The sequence below is a fragment of the Manis pentadactyla genome, chromosome 15 (genome assembly GCF_030020395.1).
Source record: "Manis pentadactyla isolate mManPen7 chromosome 15, mManPen7.hap1, whole genome shotgun sequence".
NCBI classification, from domain to species: Eukaryota; Metazoa; Chordata; class Mammalia; order Pholidota; family Manidae; genus Manis; species Manis pentadactyla.
The window spans coordinates 2,382,776-2,406,833 of record NC_080033.1 but is presented as its reverse complement, the minus strand read 5'-3'; the positions used below and the strand labels follow the sequence as shown (position 1 = coordinate 2,406,833).

Genomic DNA, 24,058 nt, shown 5'->3' with positions numbered 1-24,058 from the left:
AGTTCCTCCATCCCACCTCACCCACCTCAGGGCCTTTGCACTTGCCATTCCTCCGCCCTGGGGAGCAGTTTTTCCATAGATTCTTCTCATACCTCAAATGTCGCTTTCCCTGAGAAGGCTTCTTTCCACCAACGTAAGTATCCTCCAGTCATTCTCTTGCCTCAGTCTAAGTCTTCATCCTTCAGGACACTTCAGGTATGAGCAGAGATCATCTTATTTTACTTGTTTGTTCACTTGTTTTGTCCTCCCCCCCACCCCCCACCAGAAGGCCCTTGGCTGTCTTGTTCACTGATGTCTCCCCAGCCCCACACATAATAGGTATTCATACATTTTTTAGGACTGATGAACTGCATTATTTACTTACGTATTCTACTTTAACACATACATGGTTTTAAAAAAAAAGAATTCTGGAGGCAAAATAAATCTCCCCTTGCTAACACCAAGTTGCCTTCTTAAAAAAGGACCCATTTCCTCAAATGTTCACTCAATGTGGGGACTATCATAGTTTTTTTAAGTCCACCTACATGCAAAGAAGGATGACTTGTCTTTTAAATTTCAATTTATCTGATTACTGTTAGGGTTTAGCTCCTCATATGTTCACTTGTCACTGACACTTTTTTTTGTGATTTGCCTTTGTGGGTATTAATAATTTTTCCCATTAATTACCTATATTGAGTCATCTGCCTTTTTCTTATTGATTGGTAGGTGCTCTTTATTTATAATGTCTATCAATCCATTGTTTCTTACATAGTTTGCATATTTTTTTCCATCCTGGTAGCAATCTTTCGGCATTGTTTACTGTATCTTTGATAGTACAGGGCTGTTTATTTTGACCAATCTTTCATACGTGTTTTTGTACACGTTTGTTCCATACATGCTTGTTGAATTACTGAATGAGTGCCTTTAGACACATGAGGCTGGGGGTACTTGAGAGATTGGGAGGCTAGGCTATGGCAGGGGGTGTTGGATATGAGACTATGAAATTCTCATCTGCCGCAGTCTCAGGATTCCCTAATAGCTCCTTCTTCTTCCCCTTTAGGGTCCAAGTGGTAACCGCTCACTGTTTTGCCAGCCCCGGGTGCTGCTTTAACCTCCTGGATTTCCTCCAGCCTTTGTCAAGAACACTCTATGAATCTAGACGGTTCCCAGCTGGAGGGCCCCAGCTCCCTCTTCCTGGGGCCCAGGCTGATATGCACCCTGGCCAAAGAGCTTCCCTGTTTCTTTCCACCTGTATCACCAGAGCTGCAGAAGAGTACAGATAGTACTCATTTCACCCATTTCACAGATGGGAAACTGAGACCCAAAATGGTGCATGTGTTGAGTCTATCATGACTCTGTGAGTGGTGTATAGGCAAGAGGAATTTTAGACTTCTTCACATTCTTAGGGGAGACCATAGAACTTCTATTTTTGTTTTATAAGCCATATCAGAAATTAAAACTGAGAGTTTTAAAAGATAACATTCATTTTTAAATAGCAATAAATAAACCCATTACAGGTTAACATAAATAACATTTTATGAAAACTGTATTTCCCAATACAAGGCATTTTAGTGATAAGAGTGTCATAGTTTTTATACTTTTGCAAATCTCTGTAAAGTCTGGCAAAATAGAAGACAGCTAGATCCTCATGGCTGCTTCTGCATTCAGTCTGTTGTGATATCATGTATCATGCAGCTTCTGGAAAACTCCACCAGGCGAATGAAGTGTGAAAGGCAGGAATCATCTTGGTATGAAAATCTGACCTGGCAGGCCCCCTGAGACCGTCTGAGGAACCCGTCCCCAGGTCACAGTTCGAGCACTGCTGAGGAACTTAATTAATGCTCACAACTATGCTATGAGGTGTGTACTAGAATTAAATCATCCTCATTTTACCAGGGAGAAAAACTGAGGCCCAGAGAGGTTCAGTTACTCACCGGTCATAAAGCAGTAAGTGGAAGAGGTGGGGTCTGACCCCCAATACCCAGGCTCTAACCTTGATGAGATAGATCCCTGTGGGTGTGATCAGAAATAAATTGCACAGTATGAGCGCATCTCTAAAAATCCTGGCATGGCACCTGCCAGGCCATACAACCAGCAAGTAGTGTCAGGAGATAGGAGCCAGTGATCTGAGCCTGAATCCCTAACAAGCCTGACACCCTAACAAGTCTCTCTGGGGATAATTAAGGAAATATTATTCGTTCAGAGACCATCACCGCCAGGCTATGTAGTCCCTATGCCTCAGTTTCCCTAGCTGTAAAATGAGTTTAGTCATTGTGCCGAGCTCAGAACTTGCTATGGAGGAAAAGATTGGCAGAACCTAAGTAATCATTTAGTAACTAGTTGTTAACTGTGGTTATCGTGAGAGAGTTTAAGAGCATTTCCATCAGCCAGTGCCCACGACTGCTCAGAGGTGTGTGCCTCAGTTTCTCCATCTGTCCTACCCCTGCTCTCTGCCAGCCTCTGCCTGCCTGCCTCTCTTAAGACTCCTGCCCCATTTTAATTCGTTTCATTGGGGTTTCCTAGGAGCGTTTAAACGCCTGGAGACCCCTGTGCCAGGCTGCTGACGGGTCCTGGGTGGGAGAGATGCAGGGCTTCCTACCAGATTGGTGACGTCCTGGCTCAGACGCCTAGGTCTCCGTTCTTTGTGCGGAGTTGAGTTTCCACATATGACCCAGTGGGCAGCTCAGATGTGGAGGTTTCCATCCCTGTAGGAGGTCAGGGTGGGGTGGGGGTTAAGACCCCAGGATCCTGATCTATGAAGTTCCTCCTATACCTGGGTCCCGGTCCCTGAGAAGGGTTAGGTCTGGAGGCCAAATCCTGGCCTTATAAGGGGGTGGGGAGATAGGCTTGGATGCGGGGTCCCCTTTTTGTCCGGGGTCGGAGGGCATGCTGACACCCTCAAGTTCTCTCCTGAAAAAGGAGGATCTGGAGTGCCTGGATTTGCGTTCCTGGAGGACGTCTGGGTCTCCATTCCCACAGGGGGCTTGGGTTCAGGGTGCCCGCCTTGTCCCCAGGGGCTGCTGGAACACCAGGTCCTCTCGGGGGTGCTGAGGTGCCAGTTCCTCCTCATGGAGTGTAGATAATGCCCGGACTCCTGGGCCCCCTCGAAGTGCAGAAGCTCCGACTCCAAGGTTCTCGTTCTGGTGGGAGGTGACAGGCCCCCCGATGCCGCCGTGGGGTGAGAGGACTCGGACACGGGGACAGTCCAGGACTCCCTTGCTGGGAAGCCTTACCTCAGAAAAGGCCGGAGGGGCCGGCGCCGGGCTGGTGGGGGACGGGGGCGGGGGCGGAGACTCGGGGGCGGGGCTCCCTATGCCCCGCCCCTGCCAGCGCTGTCCGCGCTTCTCTAAGTCTGCGAGGCCGCGGTGGGCGCAGAGAACCGAGCGCCACAGCCATCGAGCCCGGCCTGCCCGGGTCTATGGGGCCACCCCTCTGCGCCGCCCGGCCGGCCCCACGCCGCGCCCGGAGCCTGCCCTGCGACCAGGTAACGAGGCTGTGGGTCCTGCGGGTAGGGGACTCTGGTGGCTGGCACGAGGGGATGGGGAACTCCTGGGTCCTGCAGAAATAGAGGGCCGGAACTCCAGTGCCCTGGCAGCTTGGATAAACGGACTCCTGGACCTCGAGGATGGGGGAAGGGGTACATGGGTGTTTGGGTCCTGGAAAAATGGGGGGCTGGGTACTGGACGCCAAGGTCTAGGGCATCTGCACACCTGCTTGGGAGACTTGGGGGCGGCCTGGATACGCGGGGCGGGGTAAAGGGAGGAAATTCATAAGCCCAGTCCGGAGGAATTAAGACTTAATTGAACACGTTCTTGGTTGGGGGAATCTGGATACCAGGACACCTGGGCCCCGAATGTCGAGTCCATCCTGCAGGCGCCCCCAGGCTGAGGCTCTGGCCACTGCGTCGGGGACTGTGGCTCGCACTCCCGAATCTTCAGGGAGGAAGTTACGGTTGCGGAGATGTGGCGGCCCGCACACGTGGCACCCTCCCGAGGGGCCGGGGATGGGTGGGTGGGCGGTGGTCCCTGGACAGAGCATGGGGTGGGGCCGCTGCCCTCTGCCCCCGTGTCCCTACCTCCTTGGCCCAGCCAGGGAAATAGGTACACCGCAGATCCGGGGAACCGGACTCCTGGGATGGGTTTGGGGGGCGGGGGCGAACCCTCGGGGCAGAAGGCTCTGGGGGCTGGAGCCGGGCGTGCCTGGGCCCCGGCGAGCCGCCCGGCTTGGGCATGCTTGGCACGCAGCGCGCGGGCCGGTCGGATCCGTATGCGCGCCGCGTGCGCCTATTGGTATGCGGGAGCCGGCCCGGCGCGGGCGTGAGGCGGGCGCGCTGGCGGGCGGCGCGGGGGAGGCGGCGGCGGAGCACGTCCTCGCCCTGAGCTTTGCCAGGGGCCGGGCGGGGTGAGAGCTACGGGCTCTGCACCGGGGCCTCCTGGGGGGGAAACTGAGGCACAGCCAGCTGTCGCTCCTTGCTGGGACCCTGACCAACGAACGGACCTCAGTTTCCCCGGCAGGTCTCCCGGAGACACCCCCAGGCCCTGAGCGGGGCTCTTGGCTCCTTTCCGTGGCGGGAGAGGCGGGCCTCGAGTCCCGCAGGCTGCCCTGAGCCCTCCTGAGCGAGCCCCCGCCGAGATGGCGGCCTCCTATCCCAGCAGTGGCGGCGGAAGCGAGGTCAAATGCGGGGGAGGTCGTGGCAGCAGCGTCCCGTGGGACTTTCTGCCGGGGCTCATGGTCAAGGCCCAGCCGGGACCCTGGTGAGAAAAGCCCCGCCCCTCGGGCCGTAGCCACGCCCCCAGGAAGTGTCCCGGGAGAATTCACACACCGCTTTCCGCCCCGCCTCCTGGGGCTAAAATTTCTCACCCAGAGTTATTCCGCCGCGGTTCTGTAAGCTCCCCCCACCGCGTTCTGTTCCTCAGAATCCAACACCACCATTCTTAGTCTCTCCCCTCTTCCTTCTCTTTCCCCCCAGGATTTATTTACTCCCAAGGTTCTGTCCCCGCGTCCGGGTGGGGAATTCACATTCAGGTTCTGCCCCCACCTCCAGAGTGTGGTATCCATTTCCAACGTCCTGTCACGTTCCCTAGGCCAGGGGGCCCAGGCTTCCCTCAGGCCCCGGCCCCCTGAGCTCCGGGCTCCCGCTGACGCCCCCTCCGCGCCGCCCGCCCAGCCTTCAGGCGCAGCGCAAGGAAAAGTCTCGGAATGCGGCGCGCTCGCGGCGCGGAAAGGAGAACCTGGAGTTCTTTGAGCTGGCCAAGCTGCTCCCGCTGCCTGGAGCCATCTCGAGCCAGCTGGACAAGGCATCCATCGTGAGGCTGAGCGTCACCTACCTCCGCCTGCGCCGCTTCGCCGCGCTCGGGGCGCCACCCTGGGGACTGCGGGCCGCGGGACCGCCTGCCGGCCTTGGTGAGTGCGCATGCGCGGAGGGGCGGGGACGGGGGTCCCGGCGCCCTCCGGTCGCGGCAGAGGGCAGTGCTGTGCCCTCCCGCCCCCACCCAGCTCCTTAGCGGTGAGAGAGCACCGGGGCTGGAGTCAGCCAGTGGACTCACGGCTTCTACTCTCCAAGCCTCAGTTTATTCATCTGTAAAACAGGCACACGAGGTAGACGATTTCATGAATTCTAGCCCAATTAAGGGCCTGGCAACACGGGCAATCAGACCACTAGTAAATGCCATTATTTTTAATAAAGGAGATGAATCATTATTAAAGGAGACCTGCGGCTCCATAGATAGGACAGTGGGAACCCAAGTGGGTGTCCCATCCACTAATGGGCAAGAAACCTCTGGCACTGGGACCTGAAGGGCCCCGGGGGGGACACAAGGACTCTGCAGCCTGAATTCCCGGTTTGGGAGAGCCAGAGGGAGACAGTGTAAGATCGCGAGCCTCAGAAAAACTCGCAGGGGTCCCTGTCCCCGCTGGGCCACTCAGCACTGTGAGCCCCAGACAGGTGGCCTCACCTCTCTGAGACTCATTTGTGAAGTGGGAATCATGGTGAAACCCCCACTCCCATCCCGAGAACTGAGAAGAGGATCAGGAGTGTCATGTGTGTAGAGCCCGGGGCCTACCTGGCTCTGGGGGAGCCGTGGCTGTGGTGACCAGCGCTTACCTGCAGGGTTGTAGGGGCCTGTGGCTGATTGAGCATCTACTGTGGGCCTGTTACTGTCCTGAGCCCTCGGGACCCAGCAGGAAACAAAGTAGGTAAGAACCCCTGCTGTGGACAGGCTGACATCCCAGAGGCCAAGACACATGAACGAAATTTTTTTTTAATCTATAATATGTAAAAATATAGAATATGTAAAACACAATAGATATCTTTTATAATTCATACTTTATTATTGATAGCTACATGGAAGTGTTATGTTATTACTTGTATCTTGTGTACTATCGCCTTATTACTAGAAGACAGTGAATCGGGTTAACCTGAAGTCCCAGTTGACAGGGACAGGGTACCCCCCCACCAGAAGATGGGGTGTCCTTAGGGTGGGGTTGCAGGGGCTCTAGTTCCCCTCCTGCCCTGGTCGCAGGGGAGGAGGGAGGAGAGAAAATAGCATTGATTAAACTCGCAATAAATCACCATTTAAATTTAAATAATCCGGCTTCCCAGGCGGTAATTAGGCGAATTGACTGGCGCCGAGAGAATGCGGCATTAGCGCCGCTGATTACTGTCATTACCGCGAACAACATGTGCGCGGGCGAGGGATAAACATCTTGTCTATTGTCCCCGAGCCAGGGGGAGAAAGATGGGGGGGCCCAGAGAGACCGGCGGCGTGCGGCCCCCCAGTCCATTGCCTGGATGGGCAATTCAAGGGGCCAAAGGGTTTGCCGAGGTCCCAGCCCTGAGGCGGCAGACCGTGGGGCTTTACCAACCCCAGGCCTGCAGGCCAGCCGACAGTGTACCGCCTAGACTCCCTCTCTAACCCCAAAATTAGGAAACTGGGGGCATCTCTTGCCCTACAGGGCCTCCAGCAAGAAGCCTAGTGCCTGCTTCCACAGTTCAGACAAGGAAACTGAGGACCGCGTCTGAGTGGAAGTCGGCAAAGCATTGCGCCTGCCACTCTGAAGGGGAGGGGCTCCCAGGCGCTCCTCAGAAATAACAGTAATGATACACAACACAGGCCCGACACCGTGCTGAGCGCCTATGCACTCTCACTGACTTAATCCTCTTAAAAATCTTAGGAGGGAGGCAGTGTGATGGGTTCCATTCTATAGAAGTGGAAAACTGAGGCCCAGAGAGGTGAAGCTGTTTGCCCAGTGTCACACAGCCAGGCAGGAGCCTGGCTCCAGAGCCCACCTTCACAACGGCACATATATACGTGGCATCTTTGTGGGTCTCCAGGGGTGGGTCCTACCCTGAAGGTCTTGGCCCCTCTCTGGGCCTCAGTCTACATACAATCTGTAAAATGGGACAGCAGATGTTAAGGGCTAGCCTCTGAGTCTGGGGAGGAGACAGCCTTGATCCCACATCAGCATTCATCATGCATTCAACACACACCCGTTGAATCCTTCCTGGTACCAGACATTGTTCTAGGTGCTGGGGACACAGCCGAGAATAGGACAAAGTCCCTGATCTCATCTTTTACCCCTCTCACCTCTTCAACTCTCTCCCCACACACACACTAACCACCTGGCTGTTCTTCAGAAACATGTTCCCACCTCAGAGCCTTTGCACCTGCCATGCCCTCCACCAGGAATTCCCTTCCCTCTGAATGTCAGCTCTTTCAGTAAGGCCTTCCCTGACCACTCTATTAAAAATTACAGCCCCTTCCCTGCCCCAGCATTCCCTGTCCTCCTTTCCCACCATATTTCTTTTCAGATACTCATTGTCACCTGACATGATATGGTTCTTATTTCTCATGTTTTTTTTGTGTCTCTCCCCCATGGTACCTTATTCCCTGAGCCTAGAATAGTGTCTGGGGCACAATAAGGGCTCACTAACTATTTGCTGGGTGACTGGAATGGGGCAAGTGGAGGAGGGGTGACAACTTAATTCACAGATTAGGCATAATTCACACTTGCTCCTGTCTGAGAAAATTACCTTTGAGCTGAGACTGGACAGACATGGTGAGGGAACAAGCTATGAGAAAAAAAAAAGGAAGCATGTTCCAGGCAGTGGGAACAGCCGGTGCAAAGGCCCTGAGGCAGACAGGAACCAGCCTGTGCAGGCCACTGGGCAGGGAGCAAAGTGAGGAGTCCCAGCAGCAGTCCAGGGTGGAGGGAGGCAGGGCCCCTGAGCCAGAGCACGGCTGGGCATGAGCGGTGGTGGGACTCAGATGTTGCAGTGGGGTGCAGCCAGGGGACTTGCAGAAAATGGACGTGGGTGTGAGAGAAAGGGAGGCATCAAGGGCAAGGACTCACCTAGAAGAATAGGGGTGCCCTAGATAATCAGTACCCACTGTAGCACTACTGATAAGAACAGTAGCAGGACTCAGGAATGAGGTGCCTACTGGGTACCCAGCTATGCGCTACTGACATGCATGAGCCCATTCCGCTGTACCCCTAGACCCAGCTCACAGATGAGGTTGAGGAAAATATGGGCAGAAATGCCCCCTCCAGCCCTCAGGCCCGCCCCCCGGGAGCCAGGCACTCTGCCTGTGGCAGGCGACTCCCCTTCAGAGATCCCCTCAATCCTGCAGCCCCGTCAGTAAGTCGCCGAGGGCAGCTGGGAATAGGGCAAACGGGGGCCCCCAGGCCTGACGGAAGCTTCGGTTTCTCCTCTCAGCCCCCTGGGTGTGTAAGGAGGATGACGGCTCCGACGATGTTTCTTCTCTAGCAGAACTGGGTTTTCCGTTAAGAACTCAGAAAAATGTTTGTTGAATGCATGAATAATGGTGGGGTTGGGGTGTGAGGGGGTCAGACCTCGGAGTTGCGAAGCGCCAACTGCCCAGCGCGGGGGCCGCGGGAGCGGAGGCCTTTGAGGGGAGGGGAGGGAACACAGTGGGAGGAGCCGGGGAGTTGGTGGGTTGGGGGGAGGAGGAGGCTTGGTGGGTGGGGTAATAAGATGCACCAGCCAGTGGTGGGGACAGACCCCAGGGCTCCCGTCCCGGGGAACAGGACCGGTGAATGGGACGCAGCGAGCCCTCCCCTACGCCCCCCCATCCGACGTGCCCATTAACGCTGTTAATTGCAGCCGTTCACTCTGACCTGGGCTGATCCTGCGGGAGGGAAAATGAAGGAATTAGCAAAAATGACAGGGGAAAATTGCGACAATTAGCAGGCGGCATTGTTCCCGCTTGTCACCCGACTGGTTCGCGCTGCATCTCGGGGGAGGGGTCCCCCATCAATCCCCCCTGTATTGTTCCTGGAGCTTCGGGTGGGGGTGGAAAAGGGTGTGAACAGCGGGAGGATGCTGGGGGTGCTCCTGGGAGGAGGAGGCGTGACCTAGACATTGGGGTGGGGGCGGGCTTGGGGCCGCCTCCTGATTGCGGGGGAGACCGGGGATTTCACCGCCTGCTGTTTCGATTGTCTGGAAATAACAATAATAATCATACGATTAATACTAATCCCAGCTCTGTTTCCGAGCACCTGCTGGGTGCCAGGCCCGTGCTAGGTCCGCCCCTTCTGCTCCTTAAGCTGATTGAATGCTCAGCCAGCCTGTGAGGTCAGCTCTCTTAGCAACGCACTTGACAGAGGAGGAAACTGAGGCCCAGAGAGGTGAAGGGACTGGTTCCAGGGCTCACAGACAAAGAGGGACAGCACTGAGGTCACCAAGTCCTACCTCTGGCTCCCCAGTCTGGGCACGGGGCGCTTGGAGGGTTTCTCTCTGGAGCGTCAGGGAGCAGATCCTGGGTGGGAACATGCCCCGCACCTCGGCCCATCCCCAGTCACCCTGCTCCTGCCTATAGGTGCTGAGTCAGGGGACTGGGGCTCTCTGCCTCTGTCTCTCCATCTATTTACGTCTCTTTGTCTATCTCTGTCTCAATTTCTCTGTGTCCATATATGTTCCTGTCCCTATCTCTTTAAAAAAAATTATTGAGGTAAAATTTATAGAACACCAATTTTTAATGTACAATTCAGCAATTTAAAATTCACCAATTTAAAGTGTACAATTCAGCATCACTTACTACATTCACAATGTTGTGCAACCATCATGTCTACCTAGTCGAAAACATTTTCATCGCCCCCCAAAAACCCTGAAACCCACCAGCAGGCACCCCCTCTTGCCTCCTCCCTCTGCCCAGCTCCTGGCAGCTGCCAGTCCGCTTTCTGTCTGTATGCCTCTTCTGGACATTTCATATAAATGGAATCCTACATTTATGTCTGGCTTCTTTCCCTCAGCCTAATGTTTTCAAAATTCATTCATATATTTAGCATGTGTTCCTTTGTTATGGCTGAATAATATTCCATGCTATGAACATAGTACATTTTGTTTCTCCATTCATCAGTTATTGGACATTTGGACTGTTACCAAGTTTTGGCTACTAGCAATAATGCCATCATGGACACTTATGTACAAGTATTTGTTAGAGCACCTGCTTCCAACTCTGGGGTAAACACCTAGGAGTGGAATTGCTGAATCACATGATAATTCTGTTAAACTCATTGTGGAGCTGCTAAACTGTTTCCTATGGCAGCTGCGTCATTTGCATTTCCCCCAGCCATGCACAGGGGTTCCCACTTCCCCACATCCTCGCCAACACTTATTTTCTGTATTCTTTGTTTGTTTAGTTCTAGCCATCCGGTGGGTGGGAAGGGATAACTCATTGTGGTTTTGATTTGCATTTTGCTAATGACTAATTCTGCTGAGAATCTTTTCATATGCTTATTGGTCACATGTATGTCTTCTTTGGAGAAATGTCTATTCGTGTCCTTTACCCACTTTTTAATTGGGTCATTTGACTTTTGTCATTGAGTTGTAATGTCCTTATCTCTGTTTCTATCCCTTCATAGCTCTTTGTATATCTCTGCCCATCTATTTGTCTGTGTCTTTGTCCCTTAATATGTCTGTCTCTCTGTTTCTCTTTCTCCCTGTCTATCTGTCCGTCTCCTCCTTCTCATCCTTCATGTCTGAGCTCAAATGCCCCCTCCTTTAACAAACCTTACCCTAGTCTTCTTGATTTCACACCACCTATTCAGTTCTTTACAGCACTGGCCACAAATGATGATTTTTCTATATTCATTAGTTTCTTGCTTGTTTATCTGCCTGTGGGCTGAATGATGCCTCATGAGGCCAGAGCCAGGCTGTCAGGGTCACATCTGTGTCCCCAGCAAGGGGCCTTGTGCACAGATGGTGTTCAGGGAGTTTGTTAAATGAATGAATGAATGCATGCATGAATGAGTGAATGAATTCCCTTTTGCATACCTTGGTGTCTCTCTGCCTCTGTGTGTCTTAAGTCTTTCCGTCTGTCCCACCCACTTCAATCCCTCTTGCCTCTTCACACACCCTAGATCATTCTGCCACAGGGCCCTGGGCTCCCACTACCCCAGGATGGCTACAGGACTGGGGAGAAGAAAGGGAAATCGGTAGCCTGGCTCCCTGGGGGCCTATGCAAAAGGCCAGGGGTCAGTCAGACCAACAGGCCTCGGCCTCACCCCTCCCTCTGCCTCCAGCCCCAGGCCGCAGGGGCCCCATGGCGCTGATCTCAGAAGTCTTCGAGCAGCACCTGGGAGGACACATCCTACAGGTGAGGCCCCTTCCATTCCTGCCGCTCTCTGCCGCCACCTGGTGGCCACCTCTGAGAACAGCACTCTTTCCTCTGCATCCATCCCAGGACTGCGAGGAGGAATGCTGCTGGGCAGGGGGACAGGCCCCCTTCCTGCCCGCCCCTTCTGAAGTCCACCGAAGTCCCTCCCCCCGGAATAATCCATCCTAGGTGGGGATCCAGATTTCAGAACCAATTACCACCTGCCGGCTGGACAGAAAGATGCTAGGCTCTCCTCTCCTCCCATCCCTGTCTCTCCCCACTCTAGTCCCTGGATGGCTTTGTGTTTGCCTTGAACCAGGAAGGGAAGTTCCTCTACATCTCAGAGACGGTCTCCATCTATCTGGGTCTCTCACAGGTAAGAGACCCGCAGCAGGATGCCTGGACTGGCTCAGTTCTCTTGCTGGCCCATGCATGCCCTTTCTCTCTCCTGGCCTCACCAACCCAGCATGAAAAACAGGCTGGGTCTGTGGTTCCCAAAGTATGTTCCTTAGAACCCCCTCATGGCACCAAACATGGCTCCTCCTTGCATGCAGAGGAGGGTTATGAAAGTAACAGGTCAGTTTGAAGAAGCAAATTAGCAGAAAGATCAGTTTGCCAATGAGTGGTTGCCAAGTCCACCACATTTATCAAAGCCTGTTTCTTATGAACAACTTTAAAGGATTATAGCAATTCACATGGGAAGGGCTTGGGTTTTGCCAGCTTTGGAGGATTTTCTGTGGTGTTTTAGTTCACTGGCCTGTGTTTTGTCTTTATTTCGGCCCACTGCTCCTGCCACAGCTCCTGTAGCTAGCAGCTGGAAGGTTAAAGAAATGCAGGGGAAAACTGAAAACCCCATCCCTCGAGTCCTGGCTCCTCATGGCATCTTAGGCCTTGCCAATCCGTTCGCTACAAATAGTTATCGACTTTTATCATTTTTACAAAGATTTTGATAAATGGTAAATTTTAAAAATTCAGTGCTGGTGCATTTGGCCTTTGTGAGCAGCTTTTCAGGGAGTCGTTGGACATTCCTGGGGGAGGAAGATCCTGAAGGGAGGGGAGTACATACAAGAGTAAGAGGAGGAGGAAGAATGGAGGAAAAGCTTGAAGCTGGTGTCCGGGGAGGCTTAAGGAAGGAGAGGAGCTCAGAGGGGAGGGATGAGGGAGAGAGGGAAGCATGTGACCCCCCAAGCCCAGGGGCAGTGGGAGCCATGGGCGGTTCTGAGGGGAGAAGGGCAACGGTTAGGTGAGTAGCTTCTGGAGGGATATTTAAGTGGGGACTGAAGGCCAGAAGACCAGTGAGGATGTTGGGACAGGAACACAGCCGGGAGAAGATGGGGGCCTAGGCCGGGGGAGGTGGGAAGAGAACCGTACTGCTGGAGAGATTTGGGGGGCAAATTGAGTGTAAAAGTCTGTCTGATTAAAAGGTTCTACCTCTTTATAAAGTTCAAAAACTATCCCACTGCTTGTGTCCTGGTTTCCAATCCTGTAATTCATTTCAGGGAGGTGGTGAGTAAGCAAAAGCCGGGAGGCAGAAGCTATGACACCCCCACCCCAACCCACTGCACAGCGTCTTCACAGAGTAGGCAGGGGCAGAAAATCCTTAATGATTCACTAGGTTTGAAGTGAGAGAACTCGGTAAGAGCTTAAGTGTATATCCTCCTTTTAAAAAGGTTAACAATTTTTTCTAATAAAAATTCAAGACTGGCGTGAAGTGCACCTGCTTGTAGGCGTGAGCCTGAGGCGGAACGCGCGGGCCAGTGACTGAGCGCGCTCGCCCCCTGCATTTCCCTCTTTCGCCGGCAGGTGGAGCTGACGGGCAGCAGCGTCTTCGACTACATCCACCCCGGGGACCACTCCGAGGTGCTGGAGCAACTAGGGCTGCGGGCCACGACCCCCGGCCCCCCCACCTCGCCTTCCGTCCCCTCCTCGTCGTCCTCCTCTTCATCTTCCTCTTCGTTTGCGGATACTTCTGAGATCGGTAATTCTGAAAGGCCCAAAGAAGGCCTGAGGGTAGATTGGGGCACACTGGGTACCCTGTATCCAACTGTTGCGTTTATACAGAAACCGCTCTTGCTAGAGTTGTGCAAAGCTAGTTTTGGTAAAGTGAGTCATTCTAAGTTATGACACAGAGATTTGGCTCCCTACAATTGCCTGGCTTCCCAAAATTCGTGCTTTAGCAAGACCCTTCTGGCTGCTGAGTGGAGGCAGATGCCTATGTGTGACAAGTGGAACGAGGCTTTAGTAAATAATAACAACCCATGCTTATTGGGTTTTTACATGTGCCAGTGCCTTTATGTACATAATTTCATTGAATCCTAACCCCAAGTCCACAAAGCAGGAACTATTACTCTCTCCATCATACAGAGGAGGAAGCTAAAGTACAGCACAGAGAGGTTAAGTTCATTCCCCCAGGACATACAGCTCTACATGAAAGCTGGACTCCAGCCTGGGTTTGTCGGGCTCCAGAGTCTGTGCTTCTGACTCTTCCCTCGAGTGGAAAATTCCACTCCATGTTGGTGAAGGAGGGTGTTGGAGATTACTCTGAGAGTTCCCTTCAGCTCTGAGATGTCAGGGAACTATGAGGTGAAATACCAAACCCATCTGTGCCATCAGCAATACTTGCCAGCTTGGGAGATGTCTGTGACACACGTGGGACTGCTCGAAGTGTGATTATGTTTGCATCTAAGTTTGAAGCCCAGGGTCATCTGGGTGTGAGCAGATTTATAAGACTGTATCATGGGGTTGATAAAATAATCTATTTGTGAGTTTTATTTGTGGCTATACCCTGAGCATCTGTTCTGTGCCCAACCCCGTGCTCAGCAGGGCTGGGGACACAGTGACAACAGCCCTCACTGCACCCTCCCCAGACAGTGATGGTCCAGAGTGGACTGGACTGGGAGACCCCAGAGGGGTGGCTGACCCAGCCTGGGGTTCAGGGAGGGCTTCCTGGAGGAGGAGATGTCTGACTGGAGACCTGAAGGTTGTAGCTAGAGCTGGTGTCAGCAGGAGGAAGTTCTTGCCAAAGTTTTAGGCCACAGTGAGGAGCTGGGCTTTCTCCCAAGGGTCTTGGGAAGTCATGGCAGAGTCAGGACAGGGTCAGGGCAGGGTCAGATCTGAACTTTAGAAAGACCCAGCTGGCTGCTGCTCGGAGGAGCGATTAGGGTACAAGGTCAGCGAGCTTTTAGAACCTTTAGGTGTGTCTCTGAGTGTGTGTGGCCATGACCTTGGGTCTGGCTAGCTCTGCAGGGGGCAGGGGTGGCCTGTGGGTTTCTCCTCAGGACCCCATAACCTTTCTCCACTCTCCGCCCCAGAAGCCAGCCCCACCGCGGGGCCCCCCTCCAGGGTCCAGGAGCGTTCCTTCTTCATCCGCATGAAATCCACCCTCACCAAGAGGGGGCTGCATGTCAAGGCTTCAGGGTACAAGGTGGGTGTGAGCTCTCTGATCCCAGCTTCTGATTCCTGCATCCCCTTGTCCACCTGCATTCCTGCCAGCTCTGTCCCTGGGCCCGAGCCTATGGGTGACAGCCAGAGCCAGGCCAGGGGCGGTGCCTGGTTATGGCCTCCTGGCCCCTGGCCCCGCCTTGCCCCTCCTCCAGCCACGCCCACCACCTGCAGGTCATCCATGTCACCGGTCGCCTTCGGGCCCGTGCCCTGGGCCTTGTGGCCCTCGCCCACACGTTGCCCCCGGCCCCACTGGCTGAGCTGCCACTGCAGGGACACATGATCGTCTTCCGCCTCAGCCTGGGTCTCACCATCCTTGCTTGTGAGAGCAGGTACCGGGGTTGGGGCTGAGGCGGGCAGAGGAGGCCGCACAGAAGAGCTGGGGTTACAGGAAGTCAGAAGGGCACTGGGTCTGTGGGCTGGGGCACTGGGGAGCCACGGGAGGTGGAAGAGCAATGGAGAGGCCCAGGTGGCCCGAAGGCTAGGGTGGGGCCTGGGGATGGGGGAGGGACCCCGCTCGATCGGGCACACACCCTCCCTTCTGGGCCCCCTTCTGCAGAGCTGTGTCCCCCCACCCCGACCCCATGTCTCCCTTGGCTTCATCTCTCATCCACTCTCTCCTACACCTGGCAGTGGGGAAAAAGTAAATATTGAAATAGTCCCGATACTCTGAGCAGCCCCAGACTGCCACCTGCTTGAGTGCCTGAAGCCACCCTAGGAGGGATGCTATTATTATACCCATTTTAAAGAAGAAAAAACTGAGGCCCAGAGCAAGGGTTTGAATCCCGGTTGATTCTAGCCAACCCTGCCCCTCTTCCCTGACCCCATGGCCTCGGACCCCTTCTACCTCCTCTGTCGCCCCCCGTCCTCAGAGTCGGCGACCATATGGACCTGGGGCCCTCCGAGCTAGTGGGCCGCAGCTGCTACCAGTTTGTCCACGGACAGGATGCAGCCAGGATTCGCCAAAGCCACCTGGACCGTGAGAACCCCGCCCCTGCCCACCGGCACCCCAGACCCACGCACCCCAAAGCCTTGCCCCTAAAGCCCTTCTCCAGGGCCGACCGCAGGCCCTCCTGTGGGCACCTCCAGGAGCTCAACCCAGCCCGGGAAAGGCAGCCGGGGGGCGGCGGCAGGGGGGCGGCGGGGCTTTCTGACCTGCCCTTAGAAGACCAGGGGCCTGGCTGCTGGGTACCTCTCGGCCCTTCTGACTCGCTCTCTGTCGCCGTGTCCTTTTGCGCCTCTCCCCGCCCCACCTCACCCTTTCTGCTCCTGTCTCCCCCTCTCCCTCTCTCCCCATCTCCCTGTCCGCCCGTCTTCCTCTCTCTCCCTCTCTCTTTCTGCCTGTCTCTCCCTGTCCCTGGGCTGGGCCCAGTGCTGGACAAGGGTCAGGTGATGACTGGGTACTACCGCTGGCTGCAGCGGGCCGGGGGCTTCGTGTGGCTGCAGTCCGTGGCCACCGTGGCTGTGAGCGGGAAGAGCCCTGGGGAGCGCCACGTGCTGTGGGTCAGCCATGTGCTCAGGTGAGGTTTGTGCCAACCTGCCCCACAGGGGGCTCAGAGCCCTTGGGTGGCGGCTTTTCAGGGGGGTTTCTGGGAGAGGACAAGCTGGGAAAGAGGGGACAATGAGAGGACAGGCCAGGAGGTGGCATGGCCTTGCTTGCAGAAGGCAGAGAAGAGTGGGGAGGTGGTGACAATATCTTCTAGGAAGGCAGGTCTGAAGTGGCTTCAGGCCCAGGTCAAGGGGCTGGACTTGACTCTGGGGCACTGGGGAGCCATGGCAGGGTTTAAAGCTAGACAGGGTTACAATCAAGTCTTTTTGGGACAACCTTTCTGGTTGAATAAAGGACAAAACGGGGCCCGGGAGACCAAGGAGGAGGCTGGGATGGATCCTGGGAAATGCCAGGCAATACCGGCGGAGGAGGGGAGGCAGCCATCTGCTGCTAGAGGGTGTTTGCTGGCCCTAGATTTGGGCCCCTGTGAAAAGCAGCAGTTTGGAAGGAAGATGCTGAGGTCAGAGAGTATGGCGTGCCCAGGGGACCCTTGGGTGGTGACATCCAGGAGGCCACTGGCTGCACAGGCCTGTTCTTGCAAGACAGCGTCAAATTGGGCTAGAAGCCAACTTGAAGTTGGGGAGCCCGCTGATGAGCCCTAAGTGCCTCAGGATGGGGGCTCTACATTCACCGTGTTGGGGGAGTCTGTACCCACAGACTCGGGGAGCTACACTTGCTGCCGCAAGTGACCTCAGCAGAGGCTGGGGGGCCCAGAGCCCCTGACCCCCATCTGTCTTGACCCCAGCCAAGCCGAGGGTGGCCAAACACCTCTGGATGCCTTCCAGCTCCCAGCCAGGGTGGCCTGTGAGGATGTGTCCAGCCCAGAGCCAGAGCCCCCAGGTGAGCGCCACCTCCCCTTGGCCCCTGGGAAACTCCAAGGGTGCCCTTGGCCCTGTGCTGTCCAGGCCAAAGCCACCTGCGTATGTGGCTATTTACATTAAAATTAAAATGTAAAACACAGCTCCTCAGTTTTAGTCACCACATTTCTCGGCAGTCACACGTGGCTAGTGGCTAATGCACCGGATGGTGCAGACATGGAACATTTCCATCATCGGTGCTGGACAGCCAGGTCTGGACAGGCTTTTTCAGTCCCCACTTGGGGACCAATCATTCCTAGCCCAGGAAGTGTCCTGAGTACCGTGGGCATTTGGCAACAGCCTGACCCCTACCCGCTAGATGCCAGGAGCACCCTCCTCCCCAGGTGTGAGCACTAAAAATGTCTCCAGGCACTGCCACACATCCCCTGGGGGACAAATCCGCCCCAGCTGAGCCCGTATGTCTAGACTGAGCGCACTTCATTCCACAGATGGGAAGACGGAGGGCCAGGGACGCACACAGCGCCTTCTGAATCTTCCTCTTCCAGAGCCAGAGCCTTTGGTGGAAGGGAAGCTAACTGCCCCCCTGGAAAAGGACAAGGCCCCTGGGGCCAGGGGCAAACCCATCAAAGTGGAGCCTGGCCCAGGGGAGACTAAAGACCCAGAAGACAGTGGAGATGAGGAGCCGTCTGGCCACCCAGCCCTGCCTCGGCCTGAGTTTACTTCTGTCATCAGGGCAGGGGTCCTGAAGCAGGACCTGGTGCGGCCTTGGGGCCTGGCCCCTCCTGGGGACCCACCGCCGTCCCTCTTCCACACAGGCTTCCTGCCCCCAGTCATGCGGGGCCTGTGCACACCTGGCACCATCCGCTATGGCCCCACAGAGCTGGGCCTCATATACCCGCACCTGCAGAGGCTGGGCCCGGGCCCCACGCTCCCCGAGGCCTTCTATCCACCCCTGGGCCTGCCGTACCAGGGGCCCACAGGCACCAGGGTGCAGCGGAAGGGGGACTGAGGACAGAGTGAGCTGCTTACAGAGCTGGAACCTGGGGACGGGTGGGGAACCCAAGAGGGCGGGGCTGTCAGCCCCTTCAGCTCTTCCTGGAATAAACGCCTGCACCCCATCTCTGGCTTGGTCTCTGGGGGTCAAGGAGCTTCTCTCTACATTTCTTTCTCTTTCTTCCTGCCTTTGTCGCCTCCCAGGCCACCGCCCCTCCCCTCCTCCTGCCCCATCCCCCTCTGAGCCCAGCCTTCCCCTGTAACACGAACCACCACTAGGAATATGCAGCAGGGAATGGTCAGTCTTTAATGTCCCGGTCCTCTGCCCAGGCCGTCCAGCACCTGGCCATTCCCCACCACCCTGCTGCTCACTCCGGAGGTGGCCGGCCCGCTTCATCCGGGCCTTCTGCGGTGGCCGTCCCATCGTCCTCGGGCACCAGTTCCACATCCAGCTCCAGCTGGCCCATGTAGAGGCCAACAGCACAAGCCCAGAGCAGGCCTGCGGCCAGCACGGCCCCAACGCCTGTGGCTGCACCCCCCAGCGATAGCTGCATGGGTCCCCGCAGCGCTGCGAGGCCCACCACGTAGGAGGCACCTCCCCACACCACACACAGGCCGCCCAGAAGGAAGAAGCCTGTGGGAGAGGGCGGAGGTCACGGTCAACGGAGGGGAGGGCTGGGGTCCAGGCTGTGGCTGTGGTGGGGTGGCGGAAGGCCAGGGCCAGGGACTGAGATGGGGCTAGAATGGGTATGGAGCGAACTCAAGGGTAGAGCAGGGGTCACAGGCAGTACGGAGCCAAGGTCAGGGGCATGAGAAGGTATCAGAGTGGGTGTCTAGGACCTGGAGGCTGGGTCCAGGAACACAGGAGGGTGGGGAACCTGGTCTGACAGCCAAGACTGGGTGGGAGGGCCAGAGGCGGAGCCAGGGCCCCAGGTCAGGCCCCCACAAGGGGCTGGGCCTAGGACCTGAATCTTTGCTGGGAAGTCAGGCTGGAGAGGGTGAGCACCCTCAGCCATGCCCTTCCCAAGTCGTGGGGCCGGTGCCCACAGGGTGGGGTTGGGCGGGTGGAAGGTCGTCACTCACAAGTGGAGGTGAGGAGGCTTTGGGTGGAGAAAGAGTAGGGGATTCCACACTCACTGTGGGGTGGGTGGGATGGGGCAGGAGGGTACCCCCGCCTCACCAGGGAGGGTGGGCTCTCCTTCCCTGGAGGGGAGAGAATGGTCGGGGCGAGAGCAGAGAACTGCACTCACCATAGGCTGCCTCCTGGCCCATGTCACTCTGCATGAAGGAGATGACCCCGATGCCCGATGCCAGGAGGCCGTTGCGGAACCAGGAGAGGAAGGCTGGGGGCAGGGGGGAACCAGCATCAGTTCAAAGCCCGCCCTCAAGCTCCCCTGGCCCAGACAGTCACACTGAGGGGCTTCTCCGCACCCTGCCACTCCATCTCGCCCCAAATCCCCACCTGGCGCTGGCGGCCCCCACCAAATCTTACCCCCAAAGCCCTCTCTCGTCTCCATCTGAGCACCTCTCCCCCAAACTCTGCACCACTGAACATTCAAGACAGTCTGCAGAATTTGGAGGATAATCTAAGACCGAAATTGCAGAACCTAAGTCTGAGGACAGAGGCCAAGAGGTCATCTTGGTCAACGTCCCCCCCAGGGGCGCATCCCCACGGGAAGACTGCTCGCTCCTTTCTCAGACCTGCGGCACACACTGTCCCCGCCCCAGTACCTCTCTGGCCTCCCCCTTCAGTTTTCCTCAAACGCCACTATCTGCTACTGCGAATGTCCTTCCTGAAGTCACTCACAGCCAGTCAAGTCCCCGAGGTGGAGCTAACGAGATAGTCGGGTGCCAACCCTGCACCTCTACCCCATCCTGTCTGGAAGGCCCCTTCTCCAACCCGGACCCTCCCACCCGTTAAGGCCCCACCCCCTCAGCAGCCTGGATCAACTCGCCCTCCAATCAGTTCAGAGCTTTCCTTCCATTGGTTGCTCCCTCCCCCAATGGGGAAGTTCCCCCCTCTAGTGTGGGGATCCACACTCCCGCCTTCAGCAGAGGGGTCGCCTCTACAATGCGAGCGGCCACTCCATCGTGGACCCCTCTCGTAGGCAACTCCCCCGCCTTTAGCACTCTTTGGAAGCTCTCACATGGAGACAGCCCAATTTATAAGGCTGCCTGTCCTTGCCCGACCAAGCTCTCCGGCCCTGCTGCACCCCGCTATCTGAACCAAAGTCCCATCCGCAAGCCCTTCTATGCGGACAGACTGCACTCTGCAGCCAGCGCTTCTCTCTGCGCTTGTACGGAAGCCCTTCTGCCTGCTGAGCCAGGGCCTGTTTCCAGCAGAAGCCCCACCCCCAACCCCCATTCGTGCGCGTCGGCAGTTCAGCTATCCGGAGCCCCCTCTCCTATCCGGGCAGACCCCAGCCCCAACCCCGGACCTGTCTCATGCGCCTTTCGGAGGAGCCAGGCGTCCGCGCGGTCCAGCTCGGACACAGGGGGCGGCGAAGTCGCGGCGCGGGAGCCGTGGCCGGGGGCGAATGATCCTCTGGCGCCCCCGCTCCGGGGCCGCGGAGGCGGCAGCAGCGCCCCACGAAAGCGGAGCCGGGCCAGGCGGGCGGCCCGAGCCCACCACCAGCCGCCTCCCATGGTTCGCACTACAGCTGCCGCGCCCCGCCCCGCCCTACTGGCCGTCCGTAGGCTAAAGTACATGTCACTCAGGCTTAAGGGCTCACCCGTTGGGTACGGGTGTGCCACTCAGACCCGGTGCTCATTGTCCATTGGTCAGAATGGCGGTGATTCCCTCCTCTGTCATCTGTGCCGGCACTGCGCGGGCCACCTCGCTTCTGCCGCTAGACTGCGACTCCCAGAGCTCATTGGGCCGGGGACAGGCTGGTCTTCAGAGGTCGGAGGCGCACTTTCTGCCGGGACTTGTAGTTTTTGTGAAAAACTTTAATTCTAATGACCAAATAAATACAAAAACAAACAAAACTTGGGTTGCTTAATGTAGAACTTTTGCAAAATCTCAAAAATCCCAAAGAGAGAGTAAAAAAAGCCCTCCCCCCAAACTAGATTATCCATTTCATTAGTTCAGCAATTATTTACTGAGCTTCTATTATCTACAAGCTCTGAGACACTGAGGATATAGCTGTGAATAAAACAGAAAAAATGACAAGTGTCCCTACAGACATTATACTATTGGGGAAGAGCGGCAAAGGAATAAATCCATGTTAAATCTATGAAAAAAATAAATCAAGGTGAGGGAGTAGAAAATGATAAGACTGTGGCAGCTTCCCATGACCAATCAGGACTGGTCTGGGTGACCAGTAAAATAAGTGGAAGTGACACAGTGTGAGTTCCAAGGTTGAGTTATAAAAGACATCACAACTTCCACCTTGTTCTCTTGGGTCACCTTCTCTGTGGGAAGCCAGCTGCCATACTGTGAAGTCATTCAAGCAGCCTTGTTGAGAGGCCCATGTGGAAAGGAACTGAGACCCCCAGCCAAAGCCAGCACCAGGTTGCCAGCCATGTGAGGGAACATCCTTGGAAATGGACCCTCCAGCCCCCATCACGTCTTTGGATGACCACAGCTCCAGCCTAAGCCTCATAAAAGACCCTGAGCCAGAATCCTCCAGCTAAGCCACCCCTGCGGGATTCCTAATCCACAGAAACTATTGTATAATAATACACGTGTACTGTTTTAAGCCAGTAGGTTTTGAGGATGTGACATGTGAGTAGTAATCTGAGTGACAAGGAGTCAGTCATGAAATGAAGAAGATGAGGATGCTCCAAGCAGAGAATAGCAAGTGCAAGGGCCCTGAAGCTGGCATATGTTTGAGAAGGGGGGCCAGGGACCAGTGGTTGGAGCAGAGTAAGACAGGGGGTGGATGGGAGGTGAGGGAGTTAACGAGGGAATAAGGGGTTGCAGGTTGTTGGGGTCTTGTGGGCCACAGTGAAGGCTTCCTATTTTATTTTAAGTGCGATGGGAGATTTTGAGCTGGGGGTAACATGATTTGCTGCATGTCTTTAGAATACAGTACTGACTGCTCAGTGGAAAACATAGCAGCCAGAGCACATTTTAAATGGGCATCTGGTGACCTCTTCCCTAGCTCCCTCCCACAGCTCTCTGCTGTCCTTTGGAACTGTGGCTACAAGAGCTGCTGGGCCAGGCCCCTCTTGACCTCTGTTCCTTCATCTCATATTGAGAAAAACTTGGATTTTATGGGAGGGGAGGAAGGTTGGGGAGCTCTGGAGGGGGTTGAACTTGGTAAGGTGTTCAAATGGGCTGTAATAGATTGCCTGCTTGCTGGCAATGAATGCTAAGTAAGCATTAAATGGGATTAAATAGGAATGAAAATATTTGAGGCACATTTTTCACATTCTTGGCTGGTGAAATGGTTTAGGCTGATGGGGGGAAAAAAGAATGCCAGAAGGGGTCATAGCTCAGAAAACAAATCCTCCTTAAAGAGATGTCTTAATATTGCCAGTTGCCTCTTCACTTGTGATTACATCAGTAATTCTAATATGAATCATCTGGGTGCTTTAAAAGAATGTTAATATTCCAGCCCCATCCCAGACCAACAGTCAGAATGTGCAGACACGAGGGGGGACCAGGCATGGGTATTCTTTTACAAAGAAGAAATCACAAAAAATAAATGAGAATTATGTGACCTGACGGAAGTGTTAGCTAATGCTACTGGTAATCATATTGCAATATTGTATATAATTTTTTTGTACATATATATATATATACACACACACAAACATGTATCAAATCAATACATTGTACACCTAAATTTACATGATGTCATATGTCAATTATATCTCAAAAAATTTTTAATAATATATTTTTATCAAAACCTGACCAAAGGTCAGGTCCCGTTCCAACAACCGTGGGCACAACAATGACCCAATGAAATGAGGGATCAGCTTTTGTGGCAGGACATCTTTGAGTGCAGAGGTGAATTCCAACATCAAGTTGTGTCACCCACAAATCAGGCCTTTAACTCCTTTAATAACCTCTTAATCTTTTCCCTGACCAGGTGTCCGTGGTTGCCCATTTCTCGCTCTGGCTCACCCTGACCAAACTCCTGTCAGGTTCCTCTCCTCCCCACAGGCCCACACTGGGGCTCACACCACCACCTGCCATGTGGGACATCCTCCCTTGTCAGCTTCTGCTCAGAAAAGACACACTTCCGCTTACAGCAGGCTAGTTACTTCCCCTCATCTACCCAACTTCCCCTTACTGTAAACCCACCGTACCATCGAAATGTGATGCCTTTTTCAGTTTGACTTTGAGACACCTGCAGACTTCTGAGATCAGAGCACTCTCCCTAATGCAATGGTCTTTTTGAATGAAAGCTCCTATCTAGTTTCAGATCTGTTTTTATTTGACACCTCAAAAAGTTCTTGTGTGTTCTTTATTAGTTTAATTCTGAAATACCTTATCCTTTTTATCACTCTTGGGAAGGTTATCTGATTTCCTGTTAGTTTTCTAGTTGGTTATTGCTGGTATAAAAATGCTATTGATTTTTTTAAATTAAGATATAATTCATATACCATAAAATCCACCCTCTCTTCTTACAGTGCATAAGTCAACGGGCTTTAGTATGTCCCCTAGGCTGCACCAACCATCAGCATTACCTACTCCAGAACATTTTCAT

The 24,058-nt window shown here is 54.8% G+C and overlaps 2 protein-coding genes across 9 annotated transcripts; one reads left to right on the top strand and one right to left on the bottom strand.

The window, feature by feature from the left end:
* Positions 1-3,314: 3,314 nt before the first annotated feature.
* NPAS1 (neuronal PAS domain protein 1) lies at positions 3,315-18,611 on the top strand. 8 transcript variants are annotated; one of them, XM_057492991.1, is made up of 12 exons: positions 3,315-3,463; positions 4,494-4,733; positions 5,147-5,382; positions 11,524-11,597; positions 11,884-11,973; positions 13,401-13,575; positions 14,912-15,021; positions 15,213-15,370; positions 15,911-16,017; positions 16,411-16,558; positions 17,333-17,427; positions 17,951-18,611. In XM_057492991.1, the coding sequence occupies exons 2-12, from the start codon at positions 4,612-4,614 to the stop codon at positions 18,412-18,414; spliced, it is 1,779 nt and encodes a 592-aa protein (XP_057348974.1). In that variant the 5' UTR covers positions 3,315-3,463; positions 4,494-4,611; the 3' UTR covers positions 18,415-18,611. The 8 variants fall into 8 exon arrangements, with proteins under 8 accessions (XP_057348974.1, XP_036741578.1, XP_036741575.1 ...); XM_036885683.2 differs by having other exon boundaries at positions 14,909-15,021; XM_036885680.2 differs by having other exon boundaries at positions 14,909-15,021; positions 17,894-18,611.
* A 69-nt stretch (positions 18,612-18,680) lies between these two features.
* TMEM160 (transmembrane protein 160) lies at positions 18,681-21,078 on the bottom strand. Its single transcript, XM_036885341.2, has 3 exons — positions 20,837-21,078; positions 19,649-19,741; positions 18,681-19,032 (listed from the first exon to the last, which is right to left on the bottom strand). The coding sequence occupies exons 1-3, from the start codon at positions 21,042-21,044 to the stop codon at positions 18,767-18,769; spliced, it is 567 nt and encodes a 188-aa protein (XP_036741236.2). The 5' UTR covers positions 21,045-21,078; the 3' UTR covers positions 18,681-18,766.
* Between the last annotated feature and the right edge of the window lie 2,980 nt (positions 21,079-24,058).